Source organism: Magallana gigas, chromosome 6 (assembly GCF_963853765.1).
Source record: "Magallana gigas chromosome 6, xbMagGiga1.1, whole genome shotgun sequence".
NCBI classification, from domain to species: Eukaryota; Metazoa; Mollusca; class Bivalvia; order Ostreida; family Ostreidae; genus Magallana; species Magallana gigas.
This window is the reverse complement of record NC_088858.1, coordinates 53,270,727-53,285,508: the sequence shown is the minus strand read 5'-3', so window position 1 is coordinate 53,285,508 and position 14,782 is coordinate 53,270,727. Positions and strand designations below refer to the sequence as shown.

General features: G+C 33.2%; 1 protein-coding gene across 1 annotated transcript; it reads right to left on the bottom strand.

Moving 5' to 3' along the window:
* Nucleotides 1–4,750: 4,750 nt before the first annotated feature.
* On the bottom strand, nt 4,751–11,958 carry LOC105342594 (carbonic anhydrase 2). Its single transcript, XM_011449596.4, has 8 exons — nt 11,788–11,958; nt 11,281–11,391; nt 9,647–9,841; nt 9,349–9,467; nt 8,729–8,821; nt 7,393–7,507; nt 6,207–6,316; nt 4,751–5,009 (listed from the first exon to the last, which is right to left on the bottom strand). Exons 1-8 carry the CDS (start codon nt 11,870–11,872, stop codon nt 4,896–4,898), a joined length of 942 nt encoding a protein of 313 aa, XP_011447898.3. The 5' UTR covers nt 11,873–11,958; the 3' UTR covers nt 4,751–4,895.
* Between the last annotated feature and the right edge of the window lie 2,824 nt (nt 11,959–14,782).

The following is a 14,782-nucleotide window of genomic DNA, read 5'->3' as shown; positions in this document are numbered from 1 at the left end:
ATCTTGACTTTTCACCTAATTACGCGTTAAGATTCGCTGCATATATCCATAAACATGCACATAGCATAGGTTTTTTTTTTATTTGGGGCGTCAATCTACTTCAAACATCAAAAGTCTATAACTATATATATACAGCATGATTTATCAATCAATAATGTATTTTATTAATAAGGAAATTTTAACTGGATAACATGGACACATTGTACTCAGCTAGGTTTACATACACAGTGCAAGGCAAAAGCAAATTCTTTTTAGACATCACTGAGTTCTCTTTACCACCTTTATATGCGATATTTAATCTACAGAAAGTTGACAGAACAGAATAGAATTGTTCACAAAGAATTGAGATCCAGTGACCTTGGAAAATCCGAGTACATTCTACTGACTATGACATACGTAATGTACAATTTACCATTTTTGAGTAAAAATTTATTTAATTATTTCTAAATCATTCTCAATAAGAAGTTTAAACATAAAGGTAGGTAAAGTCAGTAAAGCATTTGATTGAAGAGAAATAAATCAATTCAAATAGAATAATGTACCGATGACGTGGCAGTGAAATATGATGTGTCATTCAGCACCTTTAACTGTCAAAGCCCAATGTACCAACCACAACAGGTGCTATCCATGCTAATGTTTAGACAGGTGTGCTTTTGTCTACAGAATATCGCGTGTCGAAGCACGAAATGATGATAATACTTATACAGTAAAACACGCTTATAACGAAGTGCCGGGGAGGGATGATTTTACTTCGATATAAGCGAAATTTGTTATATCTGTCATGTTTACACTTGGGGAATGAAATTCACTTCGCTGTAAGCGTCAATTCATTTTAAGCGTGTTCGCTATAACCGTGTTTAACTGTATAGGCATTCTGCAACTAAAACAATGTATACCTTAACCATTTTATCACGTGGTTCGACACGCGAAATTCTGAATTAATTTAACTAACGCCATAACCTTAAAAGGTCTTTAAAGAAACACAGCTTCAATTCTTTCCACCATTTTCAACCAAGATTTTATAAAATGCATTTCCAATTATTGCTAAATATCAAACGGAAATAAGATATTTGCAGTACTTCATTGGTTTTGTATCATTTGTTAATATCAATCTTTTTTTCATTGAAGTCATTCATTGATAGAGAAATTGTTGTCTAGGTATGGCTCATTTAGATACTGAAGTTAGAAAATTATGTACTTCAACTTTTTCTGGAACAAGCATTCTGGAGAACACTTATGTGTCTTATTTCAACAAAATATGTTCAATTATTCTCAGATAGATACGCTTTCAATTTTATACTTTCTAAAGTTTGAGTTAAGGTTGAATGTTCCCTTGATAAGAGAGATAACTCCTATAATAAATGATTTCACTTGGTTTCTGTTAACCCAAAATTATTAAGGCATGTATCAAGGGAGGAGGTGCTGGGCCCAAACTTATGTTGAAAGGCGACATCTATTTAAATTCACATATAGAAAAATAATTTGAACTGCCAGGACTGAACCCAACCTTTAAGTAAGAGGCAAAACAGTAACGACAAGATTTACGAAAAAATACAAGAAACTAACAAAACTGACGAAATTTTTATGAGGTGAATTCTTTACTCCCCCCCCCCCCCAGGACTTTTTCTTGAGTTATAACTACAGTGTATATCGTATGTAGGTACTAGTACAGTACATGAACAATACGTGTTTAATGTTTTAGGCCAGAGAATCTGTTGATGGAATTCCTCTCTTAATAGCTGATTCACATAGGTACGTGTATTATTTTTTTTGTGTGTAAAACATGACGAAGATAGTTTAATGACCACGAAGCATGTTATATCAAAGACTGCATTTAGTTAGGTATTATGGCTTGCTAACAGAAACAAGAAAACCAAATAATAGTGTTGTATAAATAAATAAAACTGAAACACACTGAAAAAACTGTGATCTGCTCTGACTGATGACATTTTTATGAAGATTAGTAAGATAGAAATGGCAAGCAGTTTTTTTTCTTATTTTCCGGTAAGGACTTGTTCCAATGTAATGTATCTTTACATAATCCAAATCTTTTCCTATTTGCCCATTTTTCTTAAAACATTCGCTAACATTATATGTATAGGCACTAGCTGTTGAGAAAAACTTTTTATAACACACACACACACACACACACACACACACACACACACACACACATACATACATATATATATATATATATATATATATATATATATATATATATATATATATATATATATATATATATATATATATATATATATATATATTCTTGTTTCATATTTACATACAAAATGAGGAAAAGTTCAAATACATTAACAGAATGAGACTTCAAAATTTAGTAAGCAAAATGTGCAGAAAAAAGAAAAACAAGCAAAAAAAAAAACCAGAATTTAACAAGTGCGGTACTAATTCTTGTTTACCATTTTAAAAAATTCACACTGCTAACGTCACCTTTTGATCAAATTTACGTCAGAAAGGGTGGGAGACATAATGATCTCAATTTACGTTTGTCACAAATTCAAGATAATATAGGGATAAGTTGTATCACCTCGAAGTGTCATTGTGCAACTAAAAAAATTATCAATCAAGTCCGATAAATAAATAACGTCACTGTAAAAAACAATATTCAATTTTTCATCCATAGCGTTTTGAATTTTCGATAACGATTTTTACGTACGTCGTTCTTGTCAACATGTTAAGAAATGGACCAGTAAAATGGGAATATGTTTACAAAATAAAAGTTAAAAAGAACTCGAGGTTCAAAACTAGGTGGGGTATTCAGTAATAATAATAAAGAACATTTTTATAGATTAAAGGGGACCTGGTTATAGCACTATGGGACAAGATCTTTAAAACAAATGATTGCAAATGATAAAGTGAAAGTCACAACAAATAGATGAACATAAGAAATATTTGCGTTTTGATTCTCACCTCTCAGCAATACGCCTCCTCTCTGCTAATCGATTATTTTTGTAAAAAATACAACATCTCCATTTTTTTCTGTAATTGATTACTGTTTTTCAGGAAAATTGAAATTTGATACACAAAATATAGTATATGCAACTGACTGAAACATTGAATTACATTTTTGCGGAAATAATTATGATCAAACAATTATGTTTTGTGAACAAGAGGCCCACAGGCCTTGAAGGCCACCTGGGTACCTTAAGTCGACCTGTTTGCATTTAAAGCTTTATTTTACAGTCTAAACCCTAATTCGAGATTCCTCAGACTGTTTTCACCCACTTTTATTCTTGTTGTTTGCAAACAGCAATCCATTAAAAGGTCATGGGAAAAGGGTGGCAAGAGTCAGAGGAGTCTCGGATTATTTATAGTCTATCTTCAGATAGAAGCCAAAAATTGTAAACGTTTGGTAAATAGAGACCTGCAGACCTTTAATGGTCAATCGCAATCTCTTATGATATTCACAGTTCCATATAAAATCATTTATACATATAGCATGTCATCGTAGGAAACGGATCTGATATAAAATGAAATATGTTGACGGACTACTTTTTTATGATATAAGCTCTAGACTAAGTAAACCCTAAAAATTTAATCGATAATCTTTTACAGATGCTTGTTAAAATGTTTGCCGCATTCTTTGCCAAAAGAGACTAAAAGTATAACTCGCCTTCTTGTAATTTTTAACTAGCCTGCTAACATTTAGGCCAGCTTATTCTGTCTCAAACAGAACGCCCACAGAAATGTGTTTTCTTATTGCAATACGTATTCCAGTTTCTTAACCTCGATCATTTCTACACTATTTTTCAATTACACCCTCGTCCTATTTGTTCATTCTAGACATCGCTGATATGCGTGACAAAGAGCAGAATCATTTTTTAAAACACAATTGAAATTGGGAGAACACTTTTTCCACCTTAAATTATGATGAAATAATATTTTCTATACAATATCCCATGGTCATGTTTCGCTTTCCATAACTTCATTTACATTGTAGTCTCCATATGCTATGATCTGTGTAAAATCGTAATCCTTAGTTTCTCAAATTAAACAACAATGAGAAAGCTGCATTATATTGTATTTATTCTTTTTTACAATTTTCTTTAAAAAATATTTATGGGAGAGTCAGAAAGTACAATGTATTTGTTTTTGACATTTCTACACACTTGGACATGTACACTTTTACTTGGATCTATATAGATATATACCTTGTTTGTTTTTATTACAAAACACAATAAAGCATAATTACATAGCACAATAAAGCATATCAAAAACACACTTCGAAACACACTTCGAAAAACAATTCAATGAAAGGTTATGTGTCCTATTAAAAGATAAATGATTTGATGAACAAGTAACATGTATGCTATGCAGGGATATCCTTAAAAATATAATGAACCTATTATGCAATATCAATGTATTTCCCGTGAAATTCATATTAAATAATTGTACGCCATTGGTGCAAACACACCATCAGGATACCCGCAAGTAGATAAATATTGCAAAGTGCTTGTTACAACATACCCAGCAGGAATTATGAGCGAGTATTTCCTAACTGACAAAAACAACATCAACTTAAAAACATTGCAAAGCTTAATATCAATACCCTATACCCTAAATACCAATGCTTACCAGTAAGTCTGTGTAAATACCAAAACAAAATAGAAAGTTGTGCATAATAAATGGCTTGATTCTTTTTAACAATCAGTAGGAGCAGGGCTAGTGGTGATAAAAAATGGTGACAGACTGAGGCAAACCATCGAGGAGTGGTATCCATATCACCACAAAACAACAAAAGTTCTGTCATATGTAAAAAAGAGGTGTTGTTTTTTACTGGATTTCTGAGCAGTTGATCACATACTGAGGTAATAGGTCAATACTAGTGTCTGCACTGATTGTGGAAAAGGTCACATGTAGTAGAGAGGGGTCTATGGCCCTGTAAAGGAGGCCCTCACAGTTCGCTGATGGATCGGGGTAGGGGGTCTGTAGTTGTCCATCATACACTGACCCTCGGGGAATTTCAGCTTCCTCAAAGCATCCATCTGGAATACAGGATAACATAACAATTAGCACTTCTGAAGTATGCTTCAAAAAGCTGTTCCTCTGTAATGTATACTCTATTCAAGATCTAAAAACATTGCGTAATTGGTCATCTCTTAGCAACCTTACATGTAAGAATAGATATATATATTCATATGTTTACCAATATCACATTCAAGATTAAATTATCAAGTTTGGTTGGTTTATATTTCATACAATTTTTTTTCTTGCCAAAATTTTAAATAATATCAAACTGATCTGCTATACTTGCCACAGATCATGCAAACAACAAAACCAAAAAGTTAACTTAGAATTGACTCATGCACTTCACCATTTGTTTATTACCCAAGACACATTGGAATTTAGGTCCATCATTGATAAAGAAACACATATAAAAAAATACCAACCAATATTTCGACAGCAGCAATTTTATTGGCTATTTGAAAGGTCACTCTGAGATGACCCTGTACGAGATGTTGTTACATCTTGTATTGTAGAGGAGCAATTTTACAAGTCTTATTTTAATCAAATTGTTTTTCTATCGTTAATATATGCTGAATTTAGTTTTTAGATACCCAATAATTTAATTTCTTCTCATAGACACTCGACAGACTGTGCAATAATAAGAGCTTCACAGAAATCTTCCGTTTACTTTGTACGCTGTACATGTCCATGAATGAACAGATCAGGCACAAGTTCCAGTACTAATTCAACACTCATGAAATATCAAAGGCCTATCATTAGGCAGTGCAAACTTACATTGGCTAAAATGATAAAACAGGTTGAATATTCATAAAACCTGAGGGTCTTCAGTCTTGTCTATTTATTGTGTTCTCAGGTACATTTACACTGTTTATTTTATGCAAAATGCTGAATATCTAAGAAACTACCATATCAATTTTTATACTACATGTTTAATACCCCAGTACCTATGCTTTTAATCCATAAATCAAATACTACAGAACCTAAGCTGTCAAACTCCTTTAGAATCTATAAATAATGCCTAACCTGTACATCATTTCAATGTTACATAAAGTCCCTGTACACCTACCTAGTTTTGTTCATTCACACATGCATCATGTCCCTGGTATGTTTTAATCATTTTTGATTTACAAATTATATAAATCTAATTCCCAATATTGAACTCTCTTCACAGTGAGGATAGTCAACACCCTATAGCAATGTTGGTACAGAAATACCTGTTGTTGTGAGATTTCCACCGGCTCTTGGAATATAATCCAAGTGACACTTTCCAGCAGAGGGGGTGTGGTCAGTGATCCCGGGTACGTCCAGTATCTAGAGAGGTCATCTGTTGGAGAAAGCTACGTCTGTTAGTTCTCACCAGATGAACATGGTTATTTTAACTCACATTGTATATTATTTTATCTCCTGTTATACAAACATTTATAATGTGTATACTTCATCTATTTTTTCATTTTTTACCAGGATATGAGTTAGTTAGTCAGGTACCTTGGAGGATTTCATATTTCTAATACTTACTTTTGAATATTTTTCTACATAAATTGAAAAGATTATCTGCTGACAATTGAAAATATCTTTCTTTGCCAAGTAACAAATCCTAACCACTAAATCACTCTTAACAAAACTATGTTTACAGAGAATGAAGGGAACCATAATCCACGTCAAGACCATGTTTCACTAATACACAAGTTCTTACCATGATAATAGAATCGCCTCATTGGTTTCATATTCATATCACATTAGGAACATTGATAAGTACACATATTTCAGCTTTACAATAGACAGTATAAGTACAGCAGATACATGTATATATTTATTTTGAAGTGACATAGTAACTACAAATATCACATGTATATAGTTTTTAAATATTGAAATCTAAGTTACTTGCTTCATACAGATATTTCCCTTAATTGTTAATCCTTTATTTTTGTACTACATAACACTTCAATTAATTTGAACATTACCTAAACAATGGCTAGACATAGTGTCTAGATACTAGACATACCCCTCAGTACAGACACACCAGCTACACACCAGACATACTCCTGCATACAGAGACAATGGCTAGACACCAGATATTGTCTTGATACAAGACATACCCCTCATTACAGACACAGTAGCTAGACACCAGACATACCCCTCAATACAGAGACAATGGCTAGACTCCAGACATTCCCCTCAATACAGAGACAATGGCTAGACTCCAGACATTCCCCTCAATACAGAGACAATGGCTAGACTCCAGACATTCCCCTCAATACAGAGACAATGGCTAGACTCCAGACATGCCCCTCAATACAGAGACAATGGCTAGACTCCAGACATTCCCCTCAATACAGAGACAATGGCTAGACTCCAGACATTCCCCTCAATACAGATAAAATGTCTAGACATCAAACATACCTTTCAATAACTTGGCGGCATCAAATGGCTCCTCTAGTGCTACTGATGTATGAGCCTCCACCAGTCGAGAGCAAGCGTCTGTCAGCTTCTTAAACTCAGCATGTTCAGAACCAACCTAAAGCAGTAATTTTTCCCAACATATCAAATTATAATAAAGGTTGTACAATTACAAATTCTGATTAATATGTGCTTGGGAACATGAATTCAAAATTTTTTTTTGCAAATAAAAAAAATTGGCTTGACAGACTTTATGTTATATTAGAGTCAACCAGTACCCACTTTAAGGTGGTTGACTTTAGTTTTCGTTGCGCATGTTTTTGCACATTTTCATAAAATACAGTGTATTTATACTTTTTTGATATGATATTGAACACTGAACACAATGAACATACTAAAGATAAAATCATGGATATTGTTTTAAGGTAAATTTTATTTTTTAAATGGTTTTTCCATTTTGTTGGTGAGTATTGCCATTACGCTTTTGTGACATTATGATTAAAGAAGCTTTGTTTGAGTACGTTTAAAGAAATAACATAAAAGTGTACGCCTTGAAAAGACACACAGCATTTTGCCATCTTCAGGATTATTTTTCTTAATTTTTTAATGAATCAATTTTACAAATCTACGTTTGTAATGCACCAAATTATTAGCAAATTTTTGTGTATCTTAAATATGGTTAAAAAATAAAGGGTTTTGCTTTTTTAGTTTTTTCGGAAAAAAAAAAGAACAATATCAGCCTCCATAATTATAATTTGACTTTACTTGCTATACACTCATGTCTTGTCCAAATCTTGTCTAGCCTTTATCAAACAAATAATAATTGAATGATAATTAATCATTTTATGCTAAACAAGATGCAGAAACTTCCAAGAATTGAAATAATTTTGAAATATACCTCTTGAAGATTCCTGAAAAAATCTGATGGTTATTTACAAATATGGGCTTACTGAACATGAATGGAAATTATGATTAAATATTTGGATAAAATATGACGCCTACCATTTGACTGTATGGTTTTACATATTATGTATCATTAAGAAAGAAAATGATCAATAATGAAAATGATGAAACATTCAGGCAAGGAAAGATAATTCATTTTCACCATCATTCATTATCATTGATAAATTTCACAGAACAATTCATAATCTTTCATAGATGTAAAATTTAGTTTAAAAATGGCTCTAACTCTAGTAATAGTGCATATACATTATAAAAATTAAGCAAATGCAAGCAAGCATTACATTTTTTAAAAATTCTAATTGTATTTATAAAACATGCAAGATTATATATCAATACAAATACAGTTTTACAGTGAAATACAGGGAAATGTACTTACTTTCACCATGTAGGTCACAACGGAGAGACCATCAGGGTGATACGCCGCCTCCAAAAAATTGCCGTACTTCAGATTCCAGTGGACCAAGTGCCACTGTCAATAATTCAATTCAATGGTTTATTGACATCACCATGTTGGCATACAATCAAAATGAAATCAAATGACAGACAAAAGAAAACTTTAACATAAAGGCTACTGCATGCAAGACAGTTTTATACAATACTTCATAGTCCCTGGTAATCTAGTCGAGATTTAATCTTCACAATTAAGCATTAATAATCAATAATTGATACAAAAGACAAATGATGAGCAGATTTTATTATCCAAATGCAGTGAATGAAAGCCATATTCTTATCATTGTCCTTGGATTGCCTTCTTGTATGTATTGGTTTTATCGGCTACAATTTCGTTCATCTTATGCATCTAACTTGCAAACTGAACTATGCTCAGTGAGTCAGTATTGTGTACACTCTTGTTTGAGCTATGTTGGCGAAATCACACTTAATGCAGACACCCATTCATATCTACTGAAAACAGGCATTATGTTACATGTCTATAACTGGGGAAGCTCTTTCAACACAAAGCCCGTTTTGCTGTGTGAAATCGGCCATCTTTCTTACCTCTGCTGCATACAGTTGACCATTTATTGTATGTTCCGATCCCTTGTCATTAGTGGAGCCCCAGTGAAGATGAAACTGTTCAAAATGAAACCTATCCCTCAGTGGACCTCCAGTTACTTCTGACAAGAAGAAAAGCAATTATTTGTAAAACTTCATTTTACTAAACACTAAAACATTGCTATGAATTTTTACCAAACAATAGTAAAAACCTTAGAATGAAAATTTTTTCATGGTAAGCAAATAGTTGTTTAAATTTTGGTATGTAATATTTCTATTACTGGAATCTCCTCCCTCATACCTGACTGCTGGTTGATGTCAATTTTCAGGGACCGCCCTGTGTTGTGTACCTTGGCTCCCTGACACACACCATAGCTGAACTGCAGAGGATTGCTGGCAAGTTCTTGGTCATAGCAGACGTTGTCTGTCTGGATGTCAATTGGAGACTGTTGGCGTCCGAGTCCCTCAGGAAAATTCTTATGCCATGTATCTGGCCCTTATCAGCAAATTGCAATAAAGGTTGAGTTATGATCTTTGCATTAAAATCAAATTTTAGAAAAGTACAATCTATGGTAATGTCTATCTAATATTATCAATTCAATCAAACTTTCATGTAATATATATGTGTGCTTTTGATTTCCAATAATCCATCAAAATGACAAATTTACTCATTTGCAATTAAAGAAGCATGGTCACGATTTTGTCAAAAATTATTTTTTCGATTTTAATGTTTACAATGCTTCAGTCAGGCATTTTTAATAGGCAAACAAAATTTGAGTGTCATTTGTTAAGTTATAAGCGAGTTACAGAGCTTACAATTTCTCGCTATGTAAACAAAGCTTTTGTTCACATTTTGAATGTTGAAATGAAAATTCCAGTTTTAGACCTAAAGTGAATGTGTTAATCCTTAGGAACTGTTCATTTATGCTTAAAATGAATTAAAATATACACAAATCAGCTTGAAAAAGATTTTTTATTGGTATATTGAACCTATGTAAACAAAAACAGGGCACGAGCCTTGTTTACATGACGAAGAATTGTGAGCCCTGTATCTTGCTTAAAACTCATCAACTTGCACCCAAATTTAATTTGATCATTAGAAATGCATTCATAAAGCATTGTAAATAATAAGAACAGAAAAATAAAATTTGACCAAAATCGTGACCATGCCTCTTTAAAATAAAAAAATGACAATTGTATTACATGTATAAGTAATTAAGTAAGTAATTGATAAATTATAATGTCATGTGTTTCATAAACAATTACAGAGTTATCTTTATAATATCAAAAGAAATAAACTTACGACCCATCAGACCTATATATCACTATATACATGAAAATACAAAATATTATAAATTTTGGCATTACTTTTTCAACAAAATAATAATTTTCTCCAACACGACTGGGGGGGGGGGGGGGGGGGGGGGGGGGAACGTGGTATTTACGCCCGGCTCAGTGCCACTTATCAATACAGCTCAATTACAGTGAACACTCATCAGCACCTTTATACCCTAGTTCTGGAGCCGTACAGACTTGTTTCTTTGGGACTGAGGACCTGGGCCATCTAACTCTGACTGTTTGGTAAGCTTTAACTGTAGATATATAATGACAAATTGTCTGCACATTATTATCATGTATATGCTGAATATAGGAATTTGGTAGTTTACAAGTTTGGGAAAATAAAATAAAAGAAAACAGGTGCAACTCAAGTCTTACATGTTAAGTAATAAAGGGTCATAGCCAATTCTGGTAATAAAAGAATTTGGTTCAAAGTTTTTAATAAGATGCACAGTCTTCAGAATCCATCATAGCTTAATACCTTATGCAGAACATATAATACATACTTAATCGTTTAAATTAAATATAAAATATAAAGCAACCTATTGATAGAAATCCATAGGTCAGGCACCTGTGACTATGTTTTGATATATGTACCTCTTTTGTTATCATATCCCCAATTGGACAGTTTATCATAATTCCATGGTGGTCGCTTTTGATTGTTGCCAGAATCATGAATACAGCGCGCAAAAACAATCAAGTTTTTACCTAAAAAGAAAAAACCACGCAAAAGTTTATGTAATAAACTTTAAATATAAATTCAATACATATTGCGGTCCTCTTTTTCTTTGCATTTTTATGGATCATGTCCATGCATCGTCTGCATATTACATGTATGAGGGACGTATGCAACACGTCACTGATATTTTAAACAGTATAAAATGCTATTTAACAGTCCTATTTAATTAAATTAACTAATGGAGCAAGCAAACAGATCTAAATTTATAGAGAAATGCTTGCCCTGCACGGTGCAGTTTATTTGTGTTGGTACAATGCATAAAGTTGATGGTGACCTTCTACTGAAAGTCTTATGGTACCGCCATTATATCAGAAAACATTGGAATACAGCTTTATAGTCACACTCTTCCTGTCAAAGGATCTTACTTGTTAACCTCCTGGAATGGCATTTTGGACTATGGATTGATAACGATGCAACTGCATTCAAAAGACTGGATCCTAATTTCCTCATTGCGGACTTTTTGTTACCGCTTCAAAAAATTTCTGCACGTTGGAACACAATTTTGACACGACTTCTGAGCCGTTCTGTAGCTCTAAGTGTTGTAACGTATCTCCTTTTTGAGAAGAGCATTTTTAAAGGGGAATCAGTCTACCCAGTCTACTCTGGAGTTGACCGAAAACATTACATGGCACGTAGCATCAGGGGGATCCGGGTCATCCCCCCCCCCTACTTTTTCTCACAGCAAACATTTTTTTTTTTTTAAATTGAACATATAAAAAAGTAAATCAGCATGGAGTCCCCCCCCCCCCGCACTTTTTTGGGAGCATGTAAAATATTGAATTGAAAAGAAAGTTAAATACCCCCCCCCCCCCCCCCCCCCGATAAGGATTTTCATGATTTTGAGAAGTTGCCTTTTGACTTCTACTTTTTATCACAGTAGGTCACAACATTTGAACGCATTGTGAACAGTTTATATCGCCAAAACATGTTCTCTGTTTTGGTGGCAACATTTTTTTTAAATTTATTTATTTTTAACAATTTTTTACCAATCTGCAGGTCCCGAGTTCGAATACCACATGGACTTTTATTCTCATGAATAGTAGCACAATTTAAGAAACTGATTTCCCCCCAAAATTGCATTTTTCTGTCATTTTCAAGTTGAACATGCTATAAATGCTATACTGAAATAGAAATCCATATCTTCAAGTATTTCTATATTTTTATACCTAGAGTTGTTCAATGTCCGTTCGAATTGAGGCTTCTAGCTCTTCTTATTTCTCAATTTAGTCCCAATATGAACATAGGGAGAAATGCTGGAGGTAAAAGTAAATATTCTACGATAAATTAAATGTTGAATGATTATTTTATAGAATTTTCTTTTATCAATATTACGATTTATTTTACTTTATATGATATTTTATAACCTCTTAACCCTTTTCTTTTCAAATGTTTCAACAAAACGTTAAGAGCTCCATATCATATAAATGTAAGGGTTAGAAATGTACATGTTTATTGAAATGTTTATACACAAGAATACTTTGTGCAATTTATGAATGGGGCTTGAGGGACGTCGTCCGAGGTGAGATAAATGTGCTCCCTGTGTGGATGGCTGGAGACGTGTGGCGGTCATTCCTTGGTTCAGTAGCGGGCATGACTTTGCAGGGTAACAGTTACTTGATCCGTATTAAGTCCAGTCTGTCACATGGGGGCTGGACCCTGTGTCCGTCACACGAGAGGAACGCCTCACCAACACCCTCAACACAAATCAGATTTAACTCTTGCTGATTTTTTAAAGATGCGAAATTAATTTGATTTTAGAATGTTATCGAAACTTTTCCGTATTTAGTGTTTGGAAGAGTCCGTAAATTTTCATAGTTGACCGAAAATTCCTTCTGAATACAATTAGTCTCGAGTCAATCTCGCTTGCTTTAGAGCATTGCAAATTATACAGTGTGAATGTTGTTGTTTTTTTTAAATTATATTTTCAATTTATGAAAGTTGGATTTTTTTTCATTTTTTTTATTTTATTTTTTATTTTTTTGTTTTGGGAGGGGGGTGGGGGGGTGATTTTGTTTTTGTTATGTTAAAATGCATGGAATTGTATTTTAATTTGAAATTGTATATTATCAAAAGGATTATACCAAAAGGCATTTGCGGAATCTCATTTGCCAATTTTATTTATATGAAACAATTAATTTCAACATTATTTCAGACTCTGATATAGTACTGTTAATGGAATGAAAACAAATTTTCAATTTTTATGAACAATTTGATCATTTTCACATTTTAAATGTTGATTTTACTGTTACATTTTGTAAAATTTGTATTTACACCCACCAAGTAAATGCAAATTTTACAATTTATTTGTTCGTATATTTTATATAGAATTAGAACGTATTCGACGTTTGGCCACATACATTTTGTAAAACGGTGTCCTCAACTTCATCCTTCAACACTTTAGATTGTCCTCTCTCTTTACATTATGTCCGAACATTCTCCAGCCATAGCTTAAATTCCATGACAACGGATTGTCAGAGCGGCACACAATCACGGCCGTAGGTTTGGTCACTCCATCCTTAAAATAGCGAATTCAGAAAAGGGTTGTTTTTTTTTTTTAAATGGACCATTGAATATAACTGTACGTATATATACATGCACGTCTTTTGCTCGTTTGCTATAAATTATGTATAAGGAAATGCTGGCTGAAAAGATTTTGACAGTTTATGAATGGGTTAAATATTGTTCAGTTTTTCCTAAAACCTCAACTGGAGACAACTGCTATTAATTAAAACACGAACTTAGTCGCATCTTCAAAGGGAACTGGGTTTATTTCAAGGATTATAAAGTATTACCACCCCTCCCATCATGTGTGCTTCACGCTTGTCTGTCAGGGGACGAGGAGAGGACCGGGGGAGTCCTTTCGATGCCCGACCCCCGGCCAGACACATCAGTCCACGGTATCGCTTTCGCGGCTTTTTGACATTTTGAAGAATGAACCGTGGCTTTTTAATGGACCTTTTTGACGCGTCCAATGAAAAAAATCCATCAGTCAAGAATCATTTTTTTGTTTTAATTTCAAATTTGTTCCCCCACTTCAGTGACCCCCCCCCCCCCGACACCCGTGCTAACAGTCGAAATTTAATAGAAATTGAGGGCTTTTTAATCAATTGTTGTAAAATTAATACATTCTATACTTTAGATTTTAAGAGCGTTGGATGGAATTCGAAGTTGCCATTTTTTTGTTATTATTTACCTTCTTATGAAGAAAATATATATCAAAATATAGGAAAATACTTATCATTTTTGAGAAAAAATATTTAGATTTTTAGATTTTTTTTTTATTAGATTCAATGTTAAATCATTGCCAAAAATATCGTATGTCAAAGTTTAAGCCTTCCTAAACTGGTTCTGACGTGCTAA